At 37.8% G+C, this 27,637-nt stretch overlaps 1 protein-coding gene across 8 annotated transcripts in view; it reads right to left on the minus strand.

Moving 5' to 3' along the window:
- Positions 1 to 27,637, minus strand: part of RUNX1T1 (RUNX1 partner transcriptional co-repressor 1) — a 146,347-nt gene that overhangs the window by 23,228 nt on the left and 95,482 nt on the right. For all 8 annotated transcript variants that reach the window (XM_021673499.2, XM_021673496.2, XM_021673495.2 and 5 more), the window contains 4 exons: positions 25,474 to 25,655; positions 12,041 to 12,291; positions 6,945 to 7,030; positions 6,201 to 6,402 (listed from right to left, as the gene is read on the minus strand). In XM_021673499.2, the coding sequence (XP_021529174.1) occupies positions 6,201 to 6,402; positions 6,945 to 7,030; positions 12,041 to 12,291; positions 25,474 to 25,655 (721 nt within the window). The remainder of the gene's footprint in view (positions 1 to 6,200; positions 6,403 to 6,944; positions 7,031 to 12,040; positions 12,292 to 25,473; positions 25,656 to 27,637) is intronic.

Below are 27,637 nucleotides of genomic sequence, written 5' to 3' on the forward strand. Positions count from 1 at the left end.
ACTTTATTACTTTAGAATACTGGCTATTCTAGACACATCTACATAAAACACCTTAAGATTCTAAGGCTTAGATTCTAAAGAAGCTAATTCTTAACCATTAACTCTTAACCACCCACAAAACACCAGTTGCTATAAAAATGAATCGTCATTCTAAAATGTAGTGGTAGAAACAAAGACAGAAGAACCTATACGAGATGGTTTAAAATGTGAACATATATGCAACTACTGAAAGATGAAAAAAATATAGAAAAGTCCTTCTAAATTAAGTCTAGCTTGCTTTGGGATACAAATTGCTTGGAAGGTGAGAGGGAAAGAGGATGAAGGGGGCTCCTGAAAATAATCCACATCTCTGAAGAGAGGAGACCAGGCAGAGGGACAGAAAATGGCGTAAGAAATGTGAAAGAACAGAAAGAGCAAACTATGATGTATGAAAGAGATGGAAGATGCACTACACTTACGACAGGATGGAGACCATTGGATACTAGATACTGCAAGGGCCGCCATCAATATACATGAAGGGATGAGCTGATAGCCTTTGGAGAAGCAATGTGACCTCACATGACCCAGGACAGCAATGCTCAAAGCTTGGCAGCACCTAGGTATGGCCTTCATCCTGTAGTGGGCAGAATGAGGCTATGATCATGATAATATCTATTACAAAAACCATCAAAAGAAAGAAATAGTTAAGTGATTTTATCTTTACAAATGCCACTTGTTTTTAAGGATAATACATTCAGAAATCTTCACACTAGGTTTCAGAAGCCCAAATCCAACCTAGAAGCCAGCAACTGCTTTAGGATTTCCATCTTTTACAACAAACATGTTTAATGCTCCAGGAAGTAACCATCTCTTCTTAATTTAAAAAGATGGACATATTTAACTAATAGTCACATCTTTTTGAACCCACTATAGTTAAGTACAGTAGGCATTTGCATTATGAAGTCAGCTGAATGACTGTGAGATTAATTTCATGATGTGATTTAAAGAAATCAATATAAGAGTACAAAACTACAAACATTTACATGTAAATACACAAAGAATAACTTGTTTGTGATTTTTATATTCTGAGAGTACAGAAGTTGAAATATTTCTTTGGCTCGAGAAATCTACTTTTCTATACCCTTGTATTATGAATTAAGGTCCCAAAGGTACAACAGATTAACTATACTTAAGACAGAATTCTTTTCTAATCTCTGTGCCTATTAAAGTAGCCACCTGATTAGAAGTACTTTCCAGATGAAAAAACACTTATGAATCCTCTGTTACTTCACAATCTTGAATGCCAAGGAAAAATTTTACTAGTTTCATTTACTACTATTCATTTCATATACTACAAAGTTCTTTTTGATTTAATTTTTAATTAATTAATTAATTTTCTTGAGACAAGGTCTCACTCTGTCACCCAGGTTGCAGGGCAGTAGCGCAAACATGGCTCACTGCCACCTTAACCTCCTCGCCTCAAGGAATTCTCCCATCTTGGCCTCCTGAAGAACTGGGACCACAGGCATGCACTACCATGCCCACCTAATTTTTTGATTTTTGGTAGAGATGGGGTCTCACTATGTTTTCCAGGCTGGCCTCAAACTCATGAACTCAAGGGATCCTCTCACCTCAGCCTCCCAAAGTGCTGAGATTGTAGGCATGAGCCCCCACGCCCAGCCGAAAGTTCTTTTTGAGGATGTACATCTAAATAATAATAATATCTAAGACATAACACATCTACTATGTGTCAGGCACTGTCCCATATGTTTTTCTTTTTTTTACCTATTAACTTAATACAGAAATGACTATGAAATATGTATTACCATCCCCATTTTACACATGAGGAAACTGAAGTATGAAGAGATTATGACCTGCCAGGCTGGGCGCAGTGGTTCATGACTGTAATCCCAGTACTTTGGGAGGTGGAGGCAGGCAGATCACGAGGTCAGGAGTTCAAGACCAGTCTGACCAACATGGTGAAGTCCTGTCTCTACCAAAAATACAAAAATTAGCTGGGCATGGTGGCGCATGCCTGAAATCCCAGCTACTCAGGAGGCTGAGGCAGGAGAATTGCTTGAACCCAGGAGGCGGAGGTTGCGGTGAGCCGAGATAGTGCCATTGCACACCAGCTTGGGTAACAAGAGCGAAACTCCGTCTCAAAAAATAAATAAATAAATAAATAAATAAATAAATAAATAAATAAATAAAATAAAATAAATTTTTTTTAAAAAAGAGAGAGATTATGACCTGCCAAAGGCCGCAAAATTAATATGGAGAGGAATGAGTAATTCTAATCTAGTAATTCTACTGAATTTGTGCTTTCAACCTTCATGCTAGATTTCCTGAGGATTTAGAGAGCAGTGAGAAATCCCATTATTCAATCATATGACAATTATAAAACTTGCCAGCTAGCAGAATTTTAAAATATTAATTCCTCTACCAACCTACTTGAGACAGGGGATGGTATTAATTCAACAAGCTCCTGAACTGCTAAGCTTTTTATGAATGCTAAGCTTGATTTTCATTACACTTAAGACAAACAAACAAAACTTTTTGATAGTTCTTTCTCTGGCCAGTATTAAACCCTTAATAGAGTGAAGTATTTTCTAAATTTACTACCTTGTCATCATAATATTCATACATTTTTTTAAAGCACAGGGAAAATGCATTTATATTTCAGAGTTTATGTCTCAGTCCCTGACATTAGCTCTAAACCTACTATTAGAAAAAATTTTTGGCCAGGCACACACAGTGGCTCATGCCTGTAATTCTACCATTTTGGGAGGCCAAGGTAGGCAGATCACTTGAGCTCAGGAGTTCAAAACCAGCCTGGGCAATTTGCCAAAATCCTATCCCTACAAAAAATACAACAACAACAACAAAAATAGCTGGGCATGGTGGCGGGCACCTGTGATCCCAGCTACTTAGGGGGTGGAGGTGGGAGCCCAGGAGGTCAAGGCTGTAGTGAGTTGAGATTATGCCGCCACACTGCAGCCTAGGTAACAAAGTGAGACTCTTTCTAAAAATAATAATAATAATAATAATAATAATAATTAACTTTCTCTAAAGATGTGGAAGACTTCTAGAAAACAAAGAGAGCATACACAGATACAAGATAAACTACAGAAAGATTCTAGAATAGTTGAAAGCCAGTTAAAATGGAGGTAATTTAAAAGAAATAAATTATGTCATGAGGGAAGAGAGTGATGTGACAACATTCTGAGAGAGGAGGGAACCAAACACAAAGAAAGAAAAAAGAGCTACTATGGAGATTCTGACAAGCACTTCAGAAAACATACGAAGTGCTAACCAGCAACCGCCTATCTATACATACAAAAGCAATTCTACTTCAGTGGTCAAATCTGCCAATTCTGATCACATCATCTTGCTCTTCTGTGTAGTATACCAGGTAATAAAACTTAAATATATAAATAAGTCATACGTTGAAAATAGAGACAGCAGTTTTAAATTTTGCTTTCTAATTTTATTAAAAGTTTGCATTTGGAGTTCTCCCTTGAAAGCAAATGAGTAATGACAGTAGAAATAACAAATACCTATTATTTCAAGAAAATGTATTTTATGAAAAGTCCTTCAAGATGTCATTTTCCATTTTATTTAAAGAATAGAAATACCATTATGAATTCAGTCTGTATTCAGTGTTTAAAATTGTTTCAGAGGTTATTCAAAATAGAGATTTTAGTATCTTGGGAAAACTAAAATTCAATTTGTAATAGATTAATCAAGTTATTTTACTAATCCCTTACACTCACTTAATACTATAAATATATTTCAAAAGTGAGAATGGGATTGAGTTTAACAAGTACAACACATCAGTCATGAAAGTTACATTATCCTCTCTGCAGTCCCCAAATATAATTTTAAACTGCTAAGAATGTGGGTATGACTAAACATTCCCAGTGTTTCCAAGTTAGGGACATAAGTAGGGCAATATTTTGAACCAAAGATATCCTCTATAATATATTCTGAAAGTCTCATTTGAGACCAGACAGTAGTTGAAGAGGCAAAAGAATCAGACTAAAAGAAACGCATGCAATAAAACTGTAGGATACAGAGATCTACATGTAAATAAAGATATAGACATATCCATAGCTTTATCTGCGCACATGCACTCCATTAAACACTTTCCAGCCACAGAAAATAGATTTATCAGCCAATAATCTCCAATCCTTTCATTACACACATCAATCCATTCAACTCCAAAGCTTGGAAGAGAGACTTAGAAAGCACTTAATGTAAATGATTGTGGGCCATAATTACAAACCACCTGTCCTCTTATTTACAGCCATAGCTCAGTCCCAGAAAATAGAACACAAGGCTGCAAGAATCTGCTAGTAAGGATGCACTGTGAAAACACTATGGGATGCTAAAACTTGCACACTGCAGAGTTCTACACAGGTTTTCTCTAGTTATGATAGTGTCTTAATGGCAATTTGGGATTCTGTGTCCATAAATAACATAATATTTTAATGTTGTCTATAAACAAAGATATTTAATGCTTATAGCCTTTGACTAATACAACCTATAAAGCTTAAAGCCAAAAAGAAAAAAAATCTCAGGTTTAACAAAAATATAAATTCATTAACATCACTAAAAATAGTATAGTTTGTGTACTTTTGAAAAGGAGGTTTTTAAAACCAAGTTTATTCTTTTGGTGATATAACAGGGACAATGAACGTCTCTTCTTAGAGAACATGATATACACCTATATCACCAGAATCGGTGTGTTGTAGTAGTGACTATACACTAAATGGCCCTTGTTCAATGTGTTGACAACCCACTTAGGTATGAAGTCTGATCAATTCTGGAGATGTTTCTTTTACAGTGGATGGCAGATAATAGCAATCTGGTCAGTTTGGCTGACTGAATTGAGGTAGCTATCCTGTGGCCTGAAGACTAGCTATCCCCTTGCCTTCTCCCACTAGATCCAAAGGCCCTCAAAGAAAGAAACGAAGACTCATTTTCCTTCATTAGAATGCCTAGCACAATGCCTGGCACATAGTAAGTGTTCAATAAATAAGTACTGATTCAATGAATGTGTTCAATAGAATAAGTCAAACTACGTGTTTTAACTCCTAAAGTTTTATTTACTTTAAGGCTCTCAATTTTTGCCTAGACTGGATGGTTATAAATATCCCCTCTGTCCTAAGCAAATCTCTCATGATTAATCAATTTTTTTTTTACAATAAGGAAATAAACACTAGATTTTTTTTTCCACTTTGCTCTAAATAGTTTGGCTTCTACCAATATTGGCTCAAACCAAACGTAATTCTGTTTTCATTGCTTGCCATAATGCGACCTGACAAAGACAGTTTTGTCTTTAAAATATGCTTTAGAATAATGCTTGTTAAGTAAATTAAGTGCCTTAGACTCTTCCATTATTTAATGCTTATGATACAGGCATTCAGCATTGAGAGATTAGCAGAAATCTACAAACCTAAGTGTGTAGGAAACTGCACTGGCTGGGACCAATTTAAAAACAACAATGTGATCAACAGCCAGATAATATACTTGAAGTTTTTAACTTTTGATAATCAGCCATAGTACTAATGGGGCCACACTTATGAGCTTAATCTGCACAGGCTTTGCAGCATGGACAGCACTCTAACCTGAGTTAGCAGATGGGTATGGGGCTAAACACATAAGAGAATAGGAGAGACACAAGGATCCACACAAATCCATCTCCCTGAGCTTACTCGAAAAGTATTCACACATAATGGGTGGCAATGTCAACAACAAAACAAACAAGACTGTCTTACAGGCTGTTTTCAGAATTAATAATTTGAAACATACATCCCCGTGTGCAGTGCTTGGTATGCAGTGGCAGAATTCACTGGAGACCTTGTTAGAAGTGCCTAAGCCCCAGGCCCACTCCCTGAAATGATTTTTTCACTGTTTTGAGGCATTATAAAGGAGCACAAATTTTAGTTACGCACATGAAATTCTGGTTCAGTGTTGAAACTCTGCCATCAGCTCAATACATTCACCTGGAAAAGGAATTTAAGTTTGTGGCTATCTCTGTCTATGCCAATCTGCTCAAATTCCTAACAGACAGACAAGACATATTGGAGGATATGTAAATTGTTTATTGTCTTAAAATTCCTTGCAGATCCTTTAATTTTAAAGAGAAGTTAAAAATAAATTCAGCATTAACAGTGTAAGAAATATGTGTTCGAGATACTCATCTGAGGAAAAGTTACCTAGTGCAACTGGGTCTGGGTTGACGGGACTCTGCTGCCTGGAGTGGCTGCTGCTACCGCTGCCACCTTTTTTTAAGTCCTCGGCATCACTGTATCGCCGGATCCAGTAATTCAGTTCTTCCCGGTCTGCTTCTTGACACCGCCTTAGTACGGTGAGAGATCGCCTTGTTTTTTCTACCATGTCCATTATGCAGTTTAACAGCTATGTGGCAAAGGGGAGAATTGGGAAGAGTACATAAATCATCAAAATTAAACTTTTGCTGAGTAGTGTAACAAACCATTTCGGGACAATGAAGGAAGCAATTTTATCCCTTAATATTTTCTATGGCTAGATTTGAAATTCAGAGTCAATAGATGAGAAAATTCAATGGGAATGAGAAGATGGATGTATGAACATGAGTCAGAAGGAAAATTTTACCTGAAGGCATTAAAGCCAGTAAATCCATCTCAAATACTAATCCCATTACTTTATAAACTAAAGGACCGTTTCATAATAAAACAGTAACCCACTGATCTGAGAGAATTCCTTTCTAAGATCTAAACATTTCTCTTAAGTGGCTTTCACATCAATTTAGAAATCAAATCCTATATTCTACTTTGAACATTCTCGCTCATTTTTTTTTTTTCAAGGATAACAGGAAACACAGTACCTTCAAAGCATCACCAAGCTTTTATTTTATCACATATCCCACTCCAGTTGTTTTCCAAACATTTTTTAATCCCAAATGATTACTGATGTCTTACATGGTCAAGATGTTTCCACTCTTCTGCCCATTCTCTGTCTGTTAGTCTGTGATCAATCATTTCTTCTTGACGTGTGCCATGCAACCCTACAAAAACAGAGAAGGCTGAGTCACCCTGAAGCATTCAGTACACAACCCATACACACACAGACTCATCACAAGGACTATGTGGGCAAACTCAATGACATAAAAATACATTTGATTTTGAATGGAGACATGAGTCATACTTAGATTCAGAATTACCTAATGGGTTCCTCATAGAATAAAATATTAGAACTAGAAGGAATTTTAGAGGTCATCTAGTCAGAAGCATTTGTTTTACATATAAGGAGACAGTTAAGTGACACCAAGTCCACAGCTAGTTATCCATGCAATGCTCCCTAAGTAAAAATATATTCTAACTCTTTACTTTTACACCAATCCGGTAAAATAAAAAATGAATAAATACATTATATATACATATATTCTAACTCTTAATAAATATAAGAAACCACAAGTAGATATTAAGTGGTTTTAAAGCATTGCTGTCCTGCATTAAAAGTAAAGACAGCATAAGTCATTTTACATGGGAAGGGATATGCTTTCCCAAAACAGGCATGCTAAATTTTTCCACATCTCAACAACATGTATGAATGAATACAATCCTAACACATATACTTCCATGATAAAATTAAACCATGAAGAGAAGGCTTGTATAATATGGAGCTACATATACTCATTCAGTTTACCAAAAAGTAAAAAATAAATAAAAGTAAATTGGACATCCTTCATGAAAACAATGAAACATACCAGATATAATTTGACAAATATTATAAATCCAAGTGAATAAACTGAGAAACCTAATTTGAAGTCCATAAGTTGTAATGCTCTTTAGCATCACAGTTAAGATACCAGTATGAAAAAGTAATAATAAGTATTACTTTTTATACTCACTTGGTAAGTATTTACCAAGTGAGCACCAATATTAATTAATGTAAGCAGTTAGCTAGGATGCTCATTAAAATAGGAAGTAAATGTGTCTGACTAAAAAGATAGGATGGGCCAGGTGTGGCGTCTCACACCTGTAATGCCAGCACTTTGGGAGGTCGAGGTGGATGAATCTCAAGGTCAGGAGATAGAGACCATCCCGGCCAACCTGGTGAAACCCATCTCTACTAAATTAAATACAAAAAATTAGCCAGGTGTGATGACACATGCCTATAGTCCCAGCTACTCAGGAGGCTGAGGCAGGAGAATCGCTTGAACCCAGGTGGCGGAGGCTGCAGTGAGCCAAGATCGTGCCACTGCACTCTAACCTGGGTGACAGAGCAAGACTCTGTCTCAAAAAAAAAAAAAAAAAAATAGGATGAATGGCTCTGATCAGAGAAACCTGGAAACTGTTGTTCCTTTTACATAATCACTTTATATTCTACTGTAAAGGACAGCCATTGGGCTGTGGCATTATTTTGCATTCTAAATGATCAAACCTATTATTTTTGGTACCAATTCTCAAAATGTTACTCTGAACAACAAATAAAGTTTGTCATGCTTTGGGCTTCTAGAAAACTGGGCTACCTCTCTGTGAAATTTATGTAAGAATTAAATGACAATAGGAGTTATAAGACACTGAATTTCACTTTTTGTGAGATTTAAGGGGTTAGAAAGCCCTTCTTTTAGCTGATTTACACAAATAAAGACGAGTCACATGACTGTGTTCAGCCAACCATGTAATGCAATTTCATTTACAACTGATGAAAGTGAACAAATTTATGACAGCCCGTTCTCAGACTAAATAAAAAGCTAAATGTAAGACACCTTGTACTATTCCTGTCCAATCAGAAAATATTCTGAGATACATTTTAAAAGTTAAAATTGTCAATGCCATCTATTGGTAAAAAAGTAAAAGTGTAAATATGTTGAAAAAATAATATTTAGTTGTTGCTCTGTTGTGATTATTTCAAGTTGAAATGTTTGCAAATATGTAATTTTTGTTAACTTATTTGTTGCCTGTGTTTTAGGGAAAAACCATTACTGTTAAAATTAGTCACCACAGAAAACAACCAGAAAGTGACAAGGATATAAATGTGACAGTGTCTTTCATGTTAGAGGAATCTCAATATTTGCCTTTAAGGAAAATAATTCCAGAGATCTCAAAAGCTTGAAAAATTCAGCAGACAAAATCAATTATAACAGAAGCTATAACACCTGGAGTAATATTAGTGAGCAACAAGATTTCTGTGGCCAGTAGGATTTCAGCATTTATAAAAGAGTACTAAGCTTCATCTCATTTTTAAAAAAATGCTAAGTGCATTAGAAACATGTAAAATATGAGATTCATTTGCTGCTTTTGAACTCTGAAAGGCATTTGTTAGATATAATCAAATCTTTAAAAATAAAAAATGAATCAAGATTTTTGATTTATTAATTTATCTATTTAAGATACTTAAATATTCAGCAGCACCCAATTTTTATTTATAGTCATAATACCAGGAGGATGTACTGGGGGAAATAGCTCATAATCATTAAATAGCTCATAATCACATTAGCATTTGTGGGAAATTTGACACTAACGTTGAGTTTTAACTGGTTATTATGTTTTAGAATATTTTAGCTAACTAGAATAAAACTCTAAGCTTACTTATAAACTAATGCTGCTAACAAGTTACTTTACTAAAGGATCCTAGTGAGTATATATCCCTACACATAATGGGCACTTATAAATCGTAGTAGACTGAGTATATGTTTATGACAATTTTTATGTTCTCAAAATGGCAGCCTGATGTAACACCATAATTTGTTTCTCATATATCAAGATTTTATTTTATATTAATACACACTAAACTCTGCCAGACTTTAGGGATGGTTTAGTAGCTGTACATATTTATAGAGATTAGCACTATTAGTTTTATAAGCTAATATAATTAAAAGGTAAGGAACACGGTCTGAAGAAAATAACATAAAACCAATGGATGCCAATATAATTCATAAATGAATATTTTACATTACTTGATGAAAACGTAATCATTGCACATAAGTGTAATTACTTCCTTGCTGATTACTGTATAGTGTACTGGAACTAATATTTCACAAAATAGCACCTGCTGCCTAAGAAACAGGCCATTTGCTAGCACACCTACAAAACAGGATCCCTTGAACTGGTTTCACCATGACCTGATGACTCCACTGCTATTTAAAAACACGCAATCATGATTTTCAGTCCTGAAGTCATAAATAAGTGGTAAGGCTTTGTGTAGAAGAGGGCTGTTATCACATTTGATTTGGGGGCCAAAATATCAATCCAGATAGAGAAATAACATAACCACCTTTAAAAGCTCTTCAGAAATGGTACCTGTGAGAACATTAGACAGATTGGCTATTAAGAAAGCACAAATTATATGCTTAGCCATTTGTCTGACACACTATATAAACACAGAAATTACTGTTGTGGAGAACCAGAACTACTAATTTACTGTCTTACAACCAAAGCCTCAATTGCCCCTCCCTTCACCCTGACTCTCTCTTCCTGTTTTCTAAACATTTGAGAAGTTGGGTGTAGAAAGGCAAAAAAGGCCCTACACACGGCAACCCCCGTTTGCTAGCAACGTAGTTGGAACTCTAATGTAAACTTTTATATATCAGGCTCCCTCTGCCTGTGGCTAAAAACAAAACAAAACAAAACAAAAACAGAAAAACACCATCACTGTAATCAAGCAGTAAATAACTGGCTGGCTGCATGCCCCAGAATTCTGTATCCTCAGCTCCGTTTTCTGGTTTTCAACTAGGACTTCCCCCACCTGCTCTTTCCAGTGTCCTGGCCACTAAGTCACCCGCATCAGGAAAGTTTGCCAGCAATTAGTTACAAGGTAGAGAAAGTCCTGTTGGTGGGTGATGTGGACACAGGAGATCGAAAAAGAAGAAGAGACTATTGCTCTCAGACCCATCACAAATTAAGAACTGAAGGCACCCAAGTAACAGTGCACTTACTAACAACCCTCTGATACACCATCATCTCTACCACTGAACCACTGAAGCTGTGTTTAAAAAACAACTTACCTTGTTCATCTTCTCTCTCAGTTTTCACGGTAGACATTTGTTCTATAGAAGGCAATGTCTTCAAAATGCTTTACTACTTTTCTTTTGTCTTTTTTTTTTGAGACAGGGTATTGCTCTGCTGCCCAGGCTTTGGTGCAGTGTGTGGGATGCAGTGGCAGGATCTCGGCTCACTGTAACCTTTGCTCCCCGGGCTCAAGAGATCCTCCTGCCTCAGCCCACTAGGTAACTGGGGCTAGAGGCGTGCACCACCATGCCTGGCTAATTTTTGTATTTTTGGTAGAGACTGGATTTTGCCATAATGTCCAGGCCAGTCTCAAACTCCTGAGCTCAAACTCATCTACCTGCGTAGGCCTGCCAAAGTGCTGGAGTTACAGGTGTGAGCCACTGCACCTAGCCAAAATACTTTACTTCTAATAGTTTTATGCAAAGAAGGAATGAACATAGGCAAATAGAGCACATATTCGCCCAAATTCACTTCTTCAGTATTCTGATCCTTGACCCCAAATTGTCAACATTAACTTTAATCACTGGCATTTTTAAGTTAAAAAAGTACCAAATCATTCCTCGGGAAACATCTGTTAAGCCACAGATGACATGCCATATCATACTTTGGAAATATGGAATATCATGGAGGCTGAACAAAGTCAAAATAACCATTGAGACTATCTGAAACAAAAGAATGCAAGAAAATAAGCTGATTTTTAAAAAATATTGTGGCAGGCAGACTGCATATGAAGTCTCATGTTAAAAGAGAATTCAAGCTAAAAAATTTTATTTTGCATTTGTTACCAACAATTGAGGGTTTTGTATTAATTTAGATGCCCTCCTCCAAAGAAATTGAATGCACTGTCTTAAGAATACAAGTGATTTGGAGAGAGCGCGCACAGCTGTTGAAAGTCTATTAATACCAATCAAGTTTTTTTCCATAAAGGAGACAATATAAAGCAAGAGAAGAGAATTTTTATCCCTATCACAGATTTCAAGCTTCAAGTTCAGTTGAGAAGTAATAGTGCAAGTCTTCAAGCATCCAATCCCATAAGAAGTGAACAAATCCTTCAGTCTTACCCATAGGTCTGTTTCTGTCCCTGAGGTCCCTGTGGCTGGGGTGTCGATAGGAGTCCCTGTAGTGGTGGGCAATGGCCATATCATCCAAACGGTAATGCTGAGGTGGAGGTGGGGTGGGGTGAGGCAGGCCATTGGGCTGGTAGGATAAGCCGTTATTTGGACTGTACCGCTGGCCTGGGCTAATAGTGCATGGTCGCTTGCTTGGATGTTCTGAGTGCAAAGGCTCTCTGTCAAAGCCATTTTCTTTGGTTCTAAGGGGAAAAAAACAAGAGTTTATTTCATCATCTATTCAGAAACCAGCACATTTCAGTCATTCATATTTGAGCTAGGAATAAAAAACAGAATATTTTTTATTGGCCAGAAACCTTATAAACTCAGCTTCCCAGAAAACATATGGGAATTCACTGAGACCCATGCCAAGACCTCATGGATCACAAGCCTGCAGACAGGAGAAAATGCTTCACTTCTCATCAAATTAGCAAATATCTTTTCAGTTGAAGTCCATGTGGTTAAGTCACAAACAAGAGGAAAGTCAAGTCACCTGTAGATAACATTTTCACTCAAAAAACAGTGCTTGATTTCTAACGAGTTGCCCTAAGACCAACTGTATTTGATGAAGATTCACCAAAGTAAAACATCACCACTCTCTCCATGAACACTTAAGATACACCTGTTCCACTTGATATCTGACTTCTGTGTCAGAGAAGATCTAAGAACTGTGCTGTCCAATACAGTAGCTATATGTGGTTGTTTAACCTAAAATGTAAGTTACTTAAAATTAAATAAAGCTTAAAATTCAGTTCTTCAGTATCAATAGCCACATTTCAAGTGCTCAACAGCTACGTGTGGCCAGTGGCTTCAATACTGGACTGCACAGATATGTAACATTTCCATCATCACAGAAAGTTCTATAGGAAAGTAAGGATCAAACTGAGCAAACGTAGTATGCAATGCAACGTCTGGGACCCTGACATTATCTTGAGTCACCAAGGGTTAGCAAATACTTTTCATTGTCCCATACAGTATACCTTTGAGATAATCAGCAGTTGTCTAGAGCTAGCCTGGACTAGAAGGAAGATCTAGGTCAACCTCCTTAAAGTTGAGGAAACAAATACCCAGAGAGCTGGTGTATCCTGTCTGGGGTTATCAGGTCATACGGCAGGACAGGAACACCCTGAAGACACATCATCATGTGATGAACTCTGAACTTGGCTTTCTGAAGGAATGCATTCTATAAATAAGACCTGATAACTAGTCACAATTCCTTGACTGTCAAACAAAAGTAGGACTAAAGAAATAATTTCTGGCTGTATATATTTCTATGGCTTAGAGACTAGCCCCTAATATACTCAATAAGATAGAAACAGTATTCAACTTTGACTGTAATCACAGCTCCCAAACTTACTTTTTACTTACAAGACCAGCATTCTATCTTTAGACTGGCGGTAACATCTATTTTCCCAGGGACATTTCCTCATAAGAATTCTATCAGTTCACAGTGGCTGCAGACTTCTACATGCCTTTTTTATTTTTGGTAGTAAAACAACAGCATGGAGACACTTTTTCTACTTTCCCAGCATCTAGTGACAGTCTTTGATAATATCAGAGGAATCCAGGTGGAAACTGAATCACCAACAGAGATTATCAGGGGCAACAGGATTCTACAATGAACTGTCCTTTATGCCCATTTAGGGTGGAGCTCGGTGACAATTCATACATACCAGGTTGAGAAGAGTAAAGGACTAACAGACAGAAGGTATATGCATAGAAAGAACTGAGGGTAAATCTTCAGAGTTTAATGTTAAAGAACATGCCACTACATACTAAGAAAGATGCACTGTTCTAGAGAGGGCAGGGACCCTTAGGACTCAGCCATGTGACCTCTCGTTACTCAACTTTCTGGCTTCAGTATTCTGCTCGGTAAAATGGGACTAATAGGAAACAACACTTGTAAAAACAAATTAAGGGGCAACCTAATTTATACTTTACACTATCTCAGGCTTCCCTCCCCCCAGCTCGTCAATAACAGAAGCTGTAAACTATTAGAGAAAGAAAATAAATGTCCTTTAAAAACTCTACATGAGGCAGGGCGTGGTGGCTCACAAGCCTGCTTTGGAAGGCTGAGGCAGGTGGATTACCTGAGATCAGGAGTTTGAGATTAGCTTGGCCAACATGGTGAAACCTTGCCTCTACTAAAAAGAAAAAAAATAGCTGGATATAGTGGTGCATGCCTGCAGTCCCAGCTACTCAAGAGGCTGAGGTAGGAGAATCGCTTAAACCTGAGAGGCAGAGGTTGCAGTGAGCCGAGATCATGCCACTGTACAACAGCCTGAGTGCTAAGAGCAAAATTCATCCCCCTGCACCACCAAAAAAAGAACTGAGGGTAAATCTGTAGAACTTAATGTTAAAGAACATGCCCACTACATACTAAGAGGGATGCACCATTCTAGAGACAAAAAACTGGCCAATATTCGAAATGATGGCAAATTGTGGCCCCCAAGGAAATGGCAGCCAGGAGTCCTAATGCCGCTCCCATCAAAGTCTGTGTCTACACTAAAACATACTGACTTCTTACATATTGATCATTGATATCAGACTAAAATATCCATATAGCTCAGACATTACCTAATTGCATTAAAATAATTTTTAAAAGTGAGACATTCTAGATAATGATTTATCTTCTAAGAATACCTATGTGATTGTAATCTGTATTTGCATATCCTACAAATTTCTGAATAATACACTTCAATATTCAATGCATACTATCAGCATAAATCAGCTAGAAAATACCGAAGACTATTGGTGGCTCTGAACATAACGCTAACACAGCACCTACCTTACTGGCAGTGTGGTGTGGTGGAAAGAGCACTGGACTGGGAATCAAGAGACCTGAGATCTAGTCCTGGCTCTTCCATGACTAGCTGTGTGAACTTGGGCAGGTCACTTAACCTCTCTGGACCTCAGTTTATTTATCTGTAAAATGAAAGGGTTGGACTAGATCAATGGTTTTCAAACTAGGCCACCAGAGGTGCTTAAGGGATTCTGTAGGCAATGAAGAACTTTTTCTCCAAATAATCAAGATTTTCAAGATTTAAAGTGACAGAGGAACCCAATTCTTATTATGTTTCAATAATCAGAGTTCCACCTAAGATTTCATTTTTAAAGGAAAAAGTCTGCGGCTAAAATCAAGTTTGAAAACCACTGGACTAGATGATTTCTGCAGTCCCTTCTAGTTTGCAAACTCTGTAATTCAAGTATTCTATATTTACAGCTAAATGCCATAGTTATGCAGATCAAAACACACAGCGCTGATAGTTCTCTGGCCAAACCATAAGAACCTAAGGCAACCACCTTGGTCAAGTTCTCTGTTCCTTGCTTTGAACAATTTATTATTTATACCTTGTTTTTTGTGCAAACATTAGAAAATATCCTCTTATCTTAGTGCAGCTCCTATAGCATTTCTAAATAATGATACATCTTTCTTTGATCCATTTGGGTCAAACCACCCCAACTTCTAGTTTTCTTTCTTCTTAATCAACGAAAGCAACGACAACATTGGGATAATTTTTACAATGTTTAATTGGTTAGATATGCTATTTATCTTCATCCTTAGATGAACCCTTTGTTCAGTGCTATTCCTTCAAACACCCAGTTAAATGGGAGGAAAAACACATTTTTTTTTCCCTAAAGTAAGGGCAGTAATGTCCTAAAAGGCAGGCTAGGACTTTAGTCTGTTCTCTCACTTCAATCAGGTCTTACTGTCCTATCCTGGGGCCCATCACCCTGCTGGCCCTACTGAAATAATAAAGCTCGTCACCTCACAGGGGCAGTTTACATTTTAACAATAAAACATTAAAACTTGCAGGGGTGTGGTGGCTCATGCCTATAGTCCTGGCACTTTGGAAGGCTCAGGGGGAACTGTTTGAGCCCAGGAGTTTGAGACCAGCCTGGGCAACACAGCGAGACCCTGTCTCTACAAAAAATCAAAAAGTTGTCTGGGCATGGTAACGTACAACTGTGGTCCTAGCTACTCAGGAGGCTGGGGCAGAAGGATCGCTTGAGCCCAAGATATCAAGGCTGCAGTGAGCCGTGATCACACCACTGCACTCCAGCCTGAGCAATGGAGTGAGACGCTGTCTCAAAAAAAGGTTGGGGGGCAGGGGAGAAGAAAACACAAAAATTTTCACTATCCACAAGAATAAAGCTTCTATGAAGGGTCTCTCTGGTGCTTCCTGAAATTACTAATGTCTACTTATAAGGCCAATTGTATTAAAAGGATGTATGTTCAGAAGGGTAACTCAAACAATGTAATTGCCATTTGTCTGTCTGCTTCTTAGAAATGCCTACAACTATCTATATTTCATTTGCTTGGGTGAACTCCATATTTGCATTCTTTGTTGCCCTTTTCAATGTATTAGACAAAATTGGTAAACACTTTTCATTGTCCCATACCAGTATACTCTTGAAGTAACTCAAATTCTAGTAGAAATCTGAAGTGAGAAGTCTGTTATGTCTCAAGGATTTCTGAAAGGTTTGTTTTTTAAGTTGAGAAGTCTACCTGGGGATGTTCTATCTCCTTACCAGAAGACACTTTCCTCAACACAATCTAACCACTTCAACATTTAGCTCACCCTCACTTCTCTCTCGAAGTTTAATGTTCTAAGGGCAAGGCGCCCTTAGGACTCAGCCATGTGACTTCCAGTTACTCAACTTTCTGGCTTCAGTATTCTGCTCAGTAAAATGGGACTAACAGGAAAGTATATTTGTAAAAACAAATTAAGAGGCAACCAAATTTTTACCTTATCCTACCTCAGGCTCTTTTTTTTTTCCAGCTCCTCACAAACAGAAGCTTTAAACTATTAGACAAAGAAAATAAATGACCTTTAAAAACTCTACATGAAAGTGTGGTGCTCATGCCTGTAATCCCAGCACTTTGGGAGGCTGAGGTGGGTGGATCACTTGAGGTCAGGAGCTTGAGATCAGCCTGGCCAACATAGTGAAACGCCGTCTGTAGTTTAAAAAAAAAAAAAATACCTGGCATGGTGGAGCTCAAGTGCCTATAGTCCCAGCTACTTGGGAGGCTGAAGCCAGAGAATTTCTTGAATCCGGGACGCGGAGGTTGCAGTGAGCCAAAATCGTGCCACTGCACTCCAGCCTAGGTGACAGAGTGAGACTTCATCTCAAGGAAAAAATAAAAGTAAATAAAAACATAAACTCTACGTGAAATATTTTTTAAAATGATGATTAACTAGTGTGTGCTGGTAATCCCTTAGTAACATTTATATAAAACTGTGTAACATTCAAGGAACAGGGAAGTATGAAAAAAATCCATTATAAAATCATGACAGTAAGTAGAACAAAAGGACAAATCTCCTACATGGCAGAAGTGGGTTTAAGTTTTTTCCTCTAGATTAAGACTTTTCTTTAATGTGAGGAAAAACCACTATAAATATTGTTTTGGGGGAGGCAAATTGGTAGAGCACAATAAACCTAGAGAGGAAGAAACTTAAACTCCAAGCTTCGTCCTGTTACTTATTTATTTCAATTACATGTCTTACGCACTCACTTATCTGAGTTTCAACAGAGATTTCACAAGTCCAGAGTGGCCTCATTTCTCCTTTGCTTTCTGCACCATCTTCTACCTAGTCACCCAAGTAGAAACTTGAAGTCACTCTTCAACCTTCTTTTCCAAATCCAAGTCCTGCTGCTGATTTCAAGCATCTCTACACGGGTCCTTCCTTCGTGTCCCAGGATACCTTTGCCTGGGCCCTGTCCCACCACAATCCCTCTCTGCCAGCATCCCCCAGAGCCACGGGCCCCCAGATTTGTTTGCTGTTTGTCTCAACAGCCCAGCCAACTCCCATCCCTAGACTGTAGCTCCTTGAAAAATGAGCAGGAATGAGACATTGGGTCTAAAATTCCTTTGAGACCAGATGTTGAGGACTTACTTTATTTTACTCTTATATTTTAGAAGTCTGTATCTAAATGTTAGGAAGATAGTTCTACTAAACACAGACTAAGACACTAACAGCATCAAACACACCTTCCTCTCCTTTTCTAACAAGTACAGTTTGTTAAGATTGCCATAGAAGGACTAGACATTGAATCAAGGAAAGGAGAATCACTCTCGTCATCATATTTTCAACACATAATTCAGCAAAAGGCCTCTTCAGAAACTGTTAGGAAAGAGGTGACTTTAGATAAGAATTTCACATAATACTCTTTTATTGGTACTGAATAAGGTACTGAAACAAAATACATTACAGACTCCCTGGCCTCCTTAAAAAGAAAATCAAACCTAATTCTTCATGACAACCTGCAGTGGTTTCTCTGTTTTGCTATCACTCTGGAGGGACTGGGACATTTAGATGATGAAGAACAGAGAGCTGAATGCCACAGGACCATCACTACAGGGCCATATGGAGAGAAACACCTTTAACCTCTCCATCGCTAAACAACCACCTAGGAGTGAGAACTTTCTGAGCAGTGTGCTAATACCTTTAGAAGTAAATAAGAGGCATGTGGATACTTGCCACTCCAGACACACAAACGTGATGCTCAGACCTTCAAGGATTGCAATACACAGGTTGGAGGAGCCATCTGAGCCTTCCCTCTAGCAGCGAGAAGGTGGAATGCTTCTGTCACGTGTCTGAAGCTGACCATCTGCTCAACAGTTAGGCTGTCTGTTACTGGCTGTTCCCTTTGCCTTTTTTAATCTCTGCCACTGCTGAAGTATTTAATTTCTGCTGTTCCTGCTGTTTGGAACTCTGCTTTCTTATTCGAATCTGTCATCTCTATGTTTCTATTGGAGCCCTCTAGTTTTTTCTGGTCAGTGAACCAATCACGGCATTTGGTTCCTGGGCTGTCCGTGGCTGTTTTTATTGTATTTCATAAATGCATTTTTTAACCAAATAAATAAATAAAGATGCCTGGGGGAGAGACCATTTAATACACTACTAAAAAGGGCTGCATTAAGTTTAATTGAATTATTTGTTCGATAGTGGTTTTTGTTTTGTTTGCAGTGTTTTAGGTCCCCAGAATGTGTATTACTCTATCCTGCACCTCAGTGGCAGTACAAAGATGAGAGAAACATGGTCCCTCGACCTTCCACAAGGTTATGATTTAGGACAGACTTTAATTCTTTACCATTAAAATGATTTAACTGGAGCTACAAGACTTCTATACTTTCATACAGAGCATGTATACAGAAGGTATCATTAAAGACAGACCAAAGTAGTCTGGGAGATCAGAGTGAGAGATTACTCCAGAATGTGTACTCAAAAGGACAGAGGTTTTGGAGTCACATGGAGTTGGCTTCAAACTGTGGCTCTACTGTTTGCTGGCCATATGAACTCAAGAGGCTTAATCCTCTAAAAGTGTCAGTGTTTCTGTCTGCAAAATGGGAGATGATTATCTCAAAGCTATGGAGAACACTATAGGAAAAAATCTAAGAAAAGAGCCTAACATGAAGTTGGCATTCAGGAAGTTAATCAAAGCACTTTGTTTTCAAGCAGGGGCATTCAGAGGCTGATGGTACAGAATCATGGCTACGAGAGCATGGGCGTTTGAGTCTGAAAACCTAGAGTTAGAATCCCATCAGGGCCTCTGACAAGCCATGTGACTTCACACACGTTACTTGGCCTTCTTGAATTTATGTCATAGGATTGTGAAGAAAGAAGTGCTATATGTTAATCTCAACTATTTAGCACAGGGCCCGGCATACCTAAGGTGCTCAGTAAATAGCAACCATTATTATAGTATTCATAGTGGAAAAGCTCTCACTCAAATAGTAGATATTGAGTTAGGCTGTGAGGTACTAATAGAAATTATGACATATAAGAACTAGGAAAGAGAGCAGAACTATCCACTGGAATACAGACTAAGACATGAGGAATATGCAGTAAAGTTAGACCCTAACGGGACAGCAAGAAATCAGGCTAACAAGTTAAAGTTGAAGCTTGAATGCGGAGAGAACAAAATACCCTCTATAACTCCGTTATCTTTAATATATAAATGTAATTTTGTGGCCAGGAACAGTGGCTCATGCCTGTAATCCCAGTACTTCGGGAGGCTGAGGCAGGTTGATCACCTGAGGTCAGAAGTTCGAGGCCAGTCTGGCCAACATGGCGAAACCCCGTCTCTACTAAAAATACAAAAAATTAGGCCAGGCACGGTGACTCACACCTGTAAAATCCAAGCACTTTGGGTGGCCAAGGCGGGCAGGTCATGAGGTCAGGAGTTTGAGACCAGCCTGGTCAAAATAGTGAAACCCCATCTCTACTAAAGATACAAAAATTAGCCAGACATGGTGGCACACACCTGTAATCCCAGCTACCAGGGAGGCTGAGGCAGGAGAATTGCTGGGAGGTGGAGGTTGCAGTGAGCCAAGATTGTGCCACCGCACTCCAGCCTGGGTAATAGAGCTATACTCTATCTCAAATAAAAACAATTTAAAAAAGAAAGCCAGGTGTGGTGGCAGGCTCCTGATATTCCAGCTACTCAGGAGGCTGAGACAGGAAAATCTCTTGAAACTGGGAGACAGAGGTTGAAGTGAGCCAAGATCACTCACTCCAGTCTGAGCAACAAGAGCAAGACTCTATCTCAAAATAAATAAATAAAATAAATAAATATAATTTTGTTTTATTTCACTGGAAGGCCTCCCAATTGATGTGACTAATATTCTGAAAAATCACTCTTTGCAATTATGGAATACATAATAGATGCAACACAAACTAGAATGTATAAATGTGATATAAAATCCCTGTATTTTTTTATAGAATACTGAATGCAGTAGGTTATAAAATTTTAATTCTTATTTGCAAATTAACCCTACAATTCCTTGTAAAGTGTATTTACCTTTTCTTTTAGAATGACAAAAATAGTGAATTATCCTTCATTTTACAGAAATTAAAAAGTGGACCTATTTGGTTTAGTTGGTGTGTACTGTCATGACCAATCTTACAAATAAAACCAACATGATTTCAAAATGACTGTCTTCTGACCCTCCAACCTTTACCATTTGCTAACCAACGCATTCAGCTAAGAACACAGGCTGGATGTAGCTCTTCTATAGTTAAAAAGATACATAAAACTTCAGAATGCGATACTATGGCATCTACCCACTTGAGCAACTATAGAAAATAAATGAGGGAAAGTAAGGTGAAAAAACTCAACCCAATTCTTAGTTGAGTTTCCTTATTTAAATTCTGCACATTAAAACATATTTTGTGCATCTGGAAGATTTCAAATATGCAAATATGCTTGTTTCTTCACTAAGAAGCCCTGCAACTTTAGGCAAGCAAGTTCTTTGGGTGTTAGCTTGTGCATGAATAAAGAGACAGGGGCCAGCTGGGTGTGGTGGCACACACCTGTAGTCCTAGCTACTCGGGAGCCTGAGACAGCAGGCTCACCTGAGACCAGGAGTTTGAGACCAGCCTGTGCAACATAGTGAGACCCTGTCTTAAAAAAACAAAAAAGCATACAGATAACACCCCATAAGCAAATCCATAAATTTAAAGCATGTGTAATTTGTTTTTCTTTTGGTATGAAACGTAAAAAGGCAGGATGTGGTGGCTCATGCCTGTAATCCCAACACTTTGGGAGGCTGAGGTGGGAGGATCACATGAGTCCAGGAGTTCAAGAGCAGCCTGGGCAACATGGCAAGACCATGCTTCAAAAAAAAAAAAAAAAGGTGGGGGCTGGTGCCTGTTATATCCATCCATAAGCTCCCTCCTAGCTGACAAAATATATAATTCTATAATTCTAAAGTTCAGCCAGTCTTTTTAGAGAATAATGTTTAATTCTTAGGGGAAGAGGAAATACATATTAATCCAACTACATGGCCATTGTATTGAAAGCTTAAAAATGTTAAACTGAGAATAATGTAAAGTATAATGACATTAAAATAATGATATATAAGAAGGGGATTAATACTTAACCATCAATCACTTGAGACAGCAGGGGGAACGAAATGGGAAACAAAACAACGTTACCCATACAAAACCAAAGATTATTTGATTTGATTTCTTAAGCAAGAAAAACCCTGAATCAGAAAAGTAGCATCACAGGTGAGAACACAATACTAAAGGCAAATTAGATCAAAAAGCTGTCATACCAAATCTCTGAGAAAAGAAAGACAGCAATGATAATCATCGTAACACAATTATTTTCTTTAAATCATAATAATTTTAATCCATTCTGCAGTCTCAAAGAAAGGAAGCATTATCTAACAGTTCTTTTCCCTCCTCCTACACAAATGTGCTGTGTCTTTATGAGCCACGACGGTTCTCTAAGCAGAGCCTTAGCTTCTACTCTCTATCTGTGAGAGTGTTCATTTCATTTACATGGCTCCAAAAGAAAGATCGCATTCCCTTCTTCAGCATCTCCCACCACCGAATGGTAAAAGAATAAAGGTCTACTATAAATAACTGACTTTTACATATTAACAAAGGATAGAAATCAGAATTTTCGACTTACTTTCCCTAATATTTTAGAAAAGAAATAACAATTTTATAATAAAAATTGTCTTGTTCTACTTTGCGTTCTACAATATTCTCTCACAGACCTACAAATTCAGTATACTTGTTCAGAGATGCTCCCTAGAGCTATTTTTAAAAGAAAGTAGAAAACACTTCACTGTTCCATACAGGAAAAAAAAAAAAGAAAGATTTCATAGACTTCCTTAAGAGTACTCATTTCTCTGTAAATAACAATAACATTTTAAAAAAGAAAAAAACATTACCAGTGACAATCATATTTAAGGATGAGAAGAAAGTTAAATTTGCCAAAACCCATCCCTGAAACACATGATGACTGTTTAGTACATTAACTCAGCAATTGTCACAGAATTTAAGCCCCCAAAGTTGTAAACAAAATATAGAGTGCTCTTTTGTTCATGACATGTCATGAACAAATTACCAAAATGTGTTTTCTCCTCAGGTGTCAGTTTTTCCCTCTTTTAGTGACTGATGGCTCCCAGTGTTATTACAGAAACAGATTGATCTTTTTAATGAGCCAGTTTAATAGACTCCAAAATCTCACCGTGGCTGCTCATCCATGTCAGACCATATGCACCAACAAAACATTCAGTAAAACAAAAAAAGCTCTGCTGTCAGACAGCTCCATACTCTATAAAATTTCATATAGTAGATCTGATATACAGATAAATAACCAGAGAAGAGGAAAATGCATATGCAAACAAGACGCAGAAAATATATGCAAAAAGAAAAAATACTGTAGAGGCCCATATTTTCTTGGCTCTGATCAAATTCCCACAAGATACAAATGTATTTACACAACATATTCTCATTACCCTTCCTCCTAACTCTAAGGAAACCAACCCATTTGCCATCTTTGCGATATAATGTATACTTTATGGCTCCATTTGATAAAGAATGTTCCATCCAAAGATTAACCATGTGAACTCCGACTCTGGCAACCGTCCATGAAAAACCAAAGGGAAAATCAGACCAAAGACTCTTTTTAGGAGAGTTCCACCTGACTGAATGCATACACCGATGCATGCATAGTGATAAAGCATCAAAACAACAATGCTGAGCATCTGTGGAATTTAAGATGAAGTTTTCATATCAATGTTAACAGACTTCCCAGCACTTACCTTAGGACTGTCCAAGGACAGTCTAAAGTCACAGTACATTCAAATATAAAATACTGGAAAAGGGCTAGTGGGAAAATAGCTGGAAATATAGAGAAATGAATGAAACAGATTTTCATATTCCCTGTTATGGTTATTTAGCAATTAGGAATGCCAGAATAAGTTGTGTCCATTTTCAATTTTGCCTACAGGATCATCTCTACATTTATCTTAGCTATCAAAATATTTCCCTGTTATACTCCCCCCACCCCAATAACCCTAAATAAATTTCCTTCTTCTCAATTTTCCACCCAGTCTCTCTTTTATTCTTTTATCATGTAATCCTGGAAACATGGAGCTAAAATACCTCAGTATCTGTATGTCATACTTATTTCCTGCAGGGTAAATGGGTTCAGGTCAAACAGGAATGCACATATAAACCATCTATCTTTGAGCCACCTCTTGGTTTTCAGCATCATGTGGACAGGCCACTCAGGCAACAGGATTAAGCAGTTCCCCTTAAAAGCTAAAGTACTAAGTGCTCTATTTCACTCTCAAATATGACCAAGAAAATATGATTTGCAAGAATAAGAAAGTAGCTCTGTTTGTAGATCATATATGAAGGTAAGTGTACGATACGTCAAAAGGAGACTAATATTTAACTATTTGCTTTAGGAATTTTAAACTATTAAGAGGTTCTATGTCAAGAGGAGCAAAATTCCAGAGATTGTAGCATAAAAACTGCTTAACAGAGGATTATGTAATAACAGCATGTAAACTGGCTGGCTTTTAAATAACATTCTGATTTGCAAAGCAGCTAATACATTTAAGGATAGCTAAGTCAGTCACAAATAGATGTCTCTGAGAAGCTTCAAAGATCTTAAGCTCCTATGAATGTGGAACATAACTGTGCCAGTGTTAACCTCACGAAGGCTGTTACACCCATGCCTGATGAAATGCAGAAAAAGAGGATAGATAAGCAAAGAAAGAAAGCCAAGTACATGATAAATAAGTTTTTGAATATAGTTTCACTGTAAAATTCTCTATATTTCACAAATATTCTGCAAAATGATGCTAATAAGACTTTGCGTCCCTATACTAGAAGATAATTATATATGAGGATGAGGTATTCACAAAAATTATTTTAATACGGTACATGAGAAATTTCATGTGCATACTTTATTCAACAAGTACTCTGTAGGGTTTAATGGGGTTTTATTTTACATTTCTTAGAATTCTCAGTTATGAGAGCATGGTGTCTGATAGAACAGTATCTAACAAGTAAAATTTTCAGCAAAAATATCACCTATTGTTTCTACTGTATATCTTCACTCAGTTCACCTAGTGTCCCAGCAGTTTTCTTTTAGTTCATATACAAACCAAAACAAATAGCTACTGTACCATGTTAAGAAATACATACAAACTTACTTCAAAACCATCACATTTTAAGGAAACTAGGACAAGCAAATTTCATAATATTGAAAGGTAAAATATGTGGTTGGGTTGAACTACATAATAAATGAGAATTTTAATACTGACGTGTGTCTAAGAGCCATCAGTGGTACTTGACAAATCTGAAAATCATTTATCTTGATCATTTAGCTTTAATATTACAAACAGGAAAGATCAATCTACACAAAAGCCAAACTGTCACAGGCCAGAGATTCAGAACTCTGTAAAATCCCAGGCCAGAGCCAGATTCCCAAGATGGCCACAATGGCTTATTGCTAGTGTTCAAGACACATAGGCCAGCAATTTAATTATGACAGGAATCATGTTTCCTCATGCCACAGGTATAATAAAAAGGCCATGGTTTGTCTAGGCTCCTCCTCCCTCTCACCTGTCTGGAGTTCGCCTCTTCCCGTTTTCGTTCACATCGAGAAGCAGCTCTGAGGAGTCAACAGGTGAGGTGGTGCTGGCATCCAGAAGCAGCTGTTCATGCTGGGCGAGGTACTGGGCAGGGTTCTGTTTGGCCAGTCTTGCGCAGTGGAGGAGCTCACGCTGCAGCAGGGGCAAGTTGGCCTGCAAGGGCAAGACAGGAATGAAAGGAAGGACTGAAAGGCTTCTTCTGCCCTGTAGACTTACTCTGCTTTCCAAACACTGGAGCAGAGTATGCAACGGAGCTAAATCAAAGGTCAAATGCATGCCATGGGCTGCAACTACAAGCACAGATCTCAGCACTGGGCTACCACGTGCCCAGATTGCCCTAAGTGTGAGGTGACTGACCCTTGTAGATCACTTTACCTCTCTTTTATTTCTTCACTGATAACATTGTGAGTGGCACATTATTTTTAAGGTCTCTTTATACGTGAACATATATTCTACGAGATGGGAGAACCTAGTCCTATCCATAAGAGCTTTTGTTCTCCATAGGTAAGACTGAGGGTATACAAAATGTAAACACAGTCAAATTAATCTCAGAATAGGTTCCTTGACACCTTCAATTTTGTATCTAGTGATTCACAAAGGTCAAGTAGGCTAATCCCAGAATATACCTAGTCAACTACTAACCTCAAATAAAAATACAATTAAAATTATAGACATGAACATAGAGATTATTTTTCATAGTCATCAAGTTCATAAAACATTTAGTTACTGGCCTGCGTATGGTCATATATCCCAGTTGGAATTAATGCATAAAGCAGTATGTACTAGTAGTCTACAAAAGTGATCTGCCTTCTTTATCAGCCTTATTCTAAGGAATGAATACACACACACACACATACACACAAACACACACACACACACACACACACTTCTTCTAATGTTAGAAAAAATCCGGTATACTGGTCACTCTTCCTCCTCAGCTAGGCCAGAACCTTGAATAAAGAACAGGCTGGTTGATAGGCTGATGGGTAATTCTGGCAATCTCAAATGTAATAAAGGAGAAAGAGGCAATGTCATACGTAGTAAGGCATTAAAATGAAAACCTAAGAAGGCATTTTACTCTGAACTTACTCTGACATTATAAAGCCAGACTGTCATTGCTTTCTCTCTTATTTTTATTATTGTTTGGGGAAGGGCGGTAAGGAAGAGGAAAGGAGAGGATATTGGGAAGAGTGAACTCATCCCCAGTAACAATTCCAGGAAAGATCAATCACATAAATCTCTTTGAAGATTTTATTTGTAGGAACCAGGTGCCATGTACACCAATTAATCCATCAGGTAGAAAAGCATTTCTGAATACAGGAGAGGTCCCGGCTGCCTCAATCTTTGGGCCCAAGGGCTTTAAAAAATAGCCCTCTAGAGAATCATGGACAGGAACTATGGCTGGCTACTTGGACCTCAAACTTATTTTTTTTCCCTTCAGTGCTCCTTATTTCTTTATGTAGAGCCAAGTTTCTGACCTATATCATTTTCCTTTTCTCTGAAAACCTCCTTTTAACATTTTTTTTTCTACTTTAAGTTTCAGGATACGAATGCAGAACGTGTAGGTTTGTTACATAAGTATACGTGTGCCATGGTGGTTTGCTGCACCTACCAACCCGTCATCTAGGTTTTAAGTCCCATATACATTAGCTATTTGTTCTAATGCTCTCCCTCCCCTCACCTGCCAAACCCCCTCAAGTCAATTTTCTAAGCGTTCTCATAATCATACCAAACATATTTCTACGTAAGATATAAAATACTAGGGTATCTGCAAACACTGTAACGATGGAAATGACTTCCTGCATGATAACAATGTTAAAATTAAACTCTTTGTAATTAGTAAAGATGAACATGTCAGTCATATAAATATTTTTAAACTTTCTTTTCTCTTCAAAAATATAGCTTAGATACCTTGTGCCATAAAATAATAAAGCAAAAATAACATGTCCACGTCAACATGTTTTTAAAATTCATCCTGGGCCGGGTACAGTGTCTCATGCCTGTAATCCCAGGGCTTTGGGAGGCCGAGGCAATGGATCACGAGGTCAGGAGTTCTAGCCCAGCCTGGTCAACATGGTGAAACCCCATCTCTACTAAAAATACAAAAAATTAGCTGGGCGTGGTGGTGTGCATCT

This window comes from Aotus nancymaae, unplaced genomic scaffold, assembly GCF_030222135.1.
Source record: "Aotus nancymaae isolate 86718 unplaced genomic scaffold, 86718_ANA_hifiasm-v0.15.2.pri h1tg000036l, whole genome shotgun sequence".
NCBI classification, from domain to species: Eukaryota; Metazoa; Chordata; class Mammalia; order Primates; family Aotidae; genus Aotus; species Aotus nancymaae.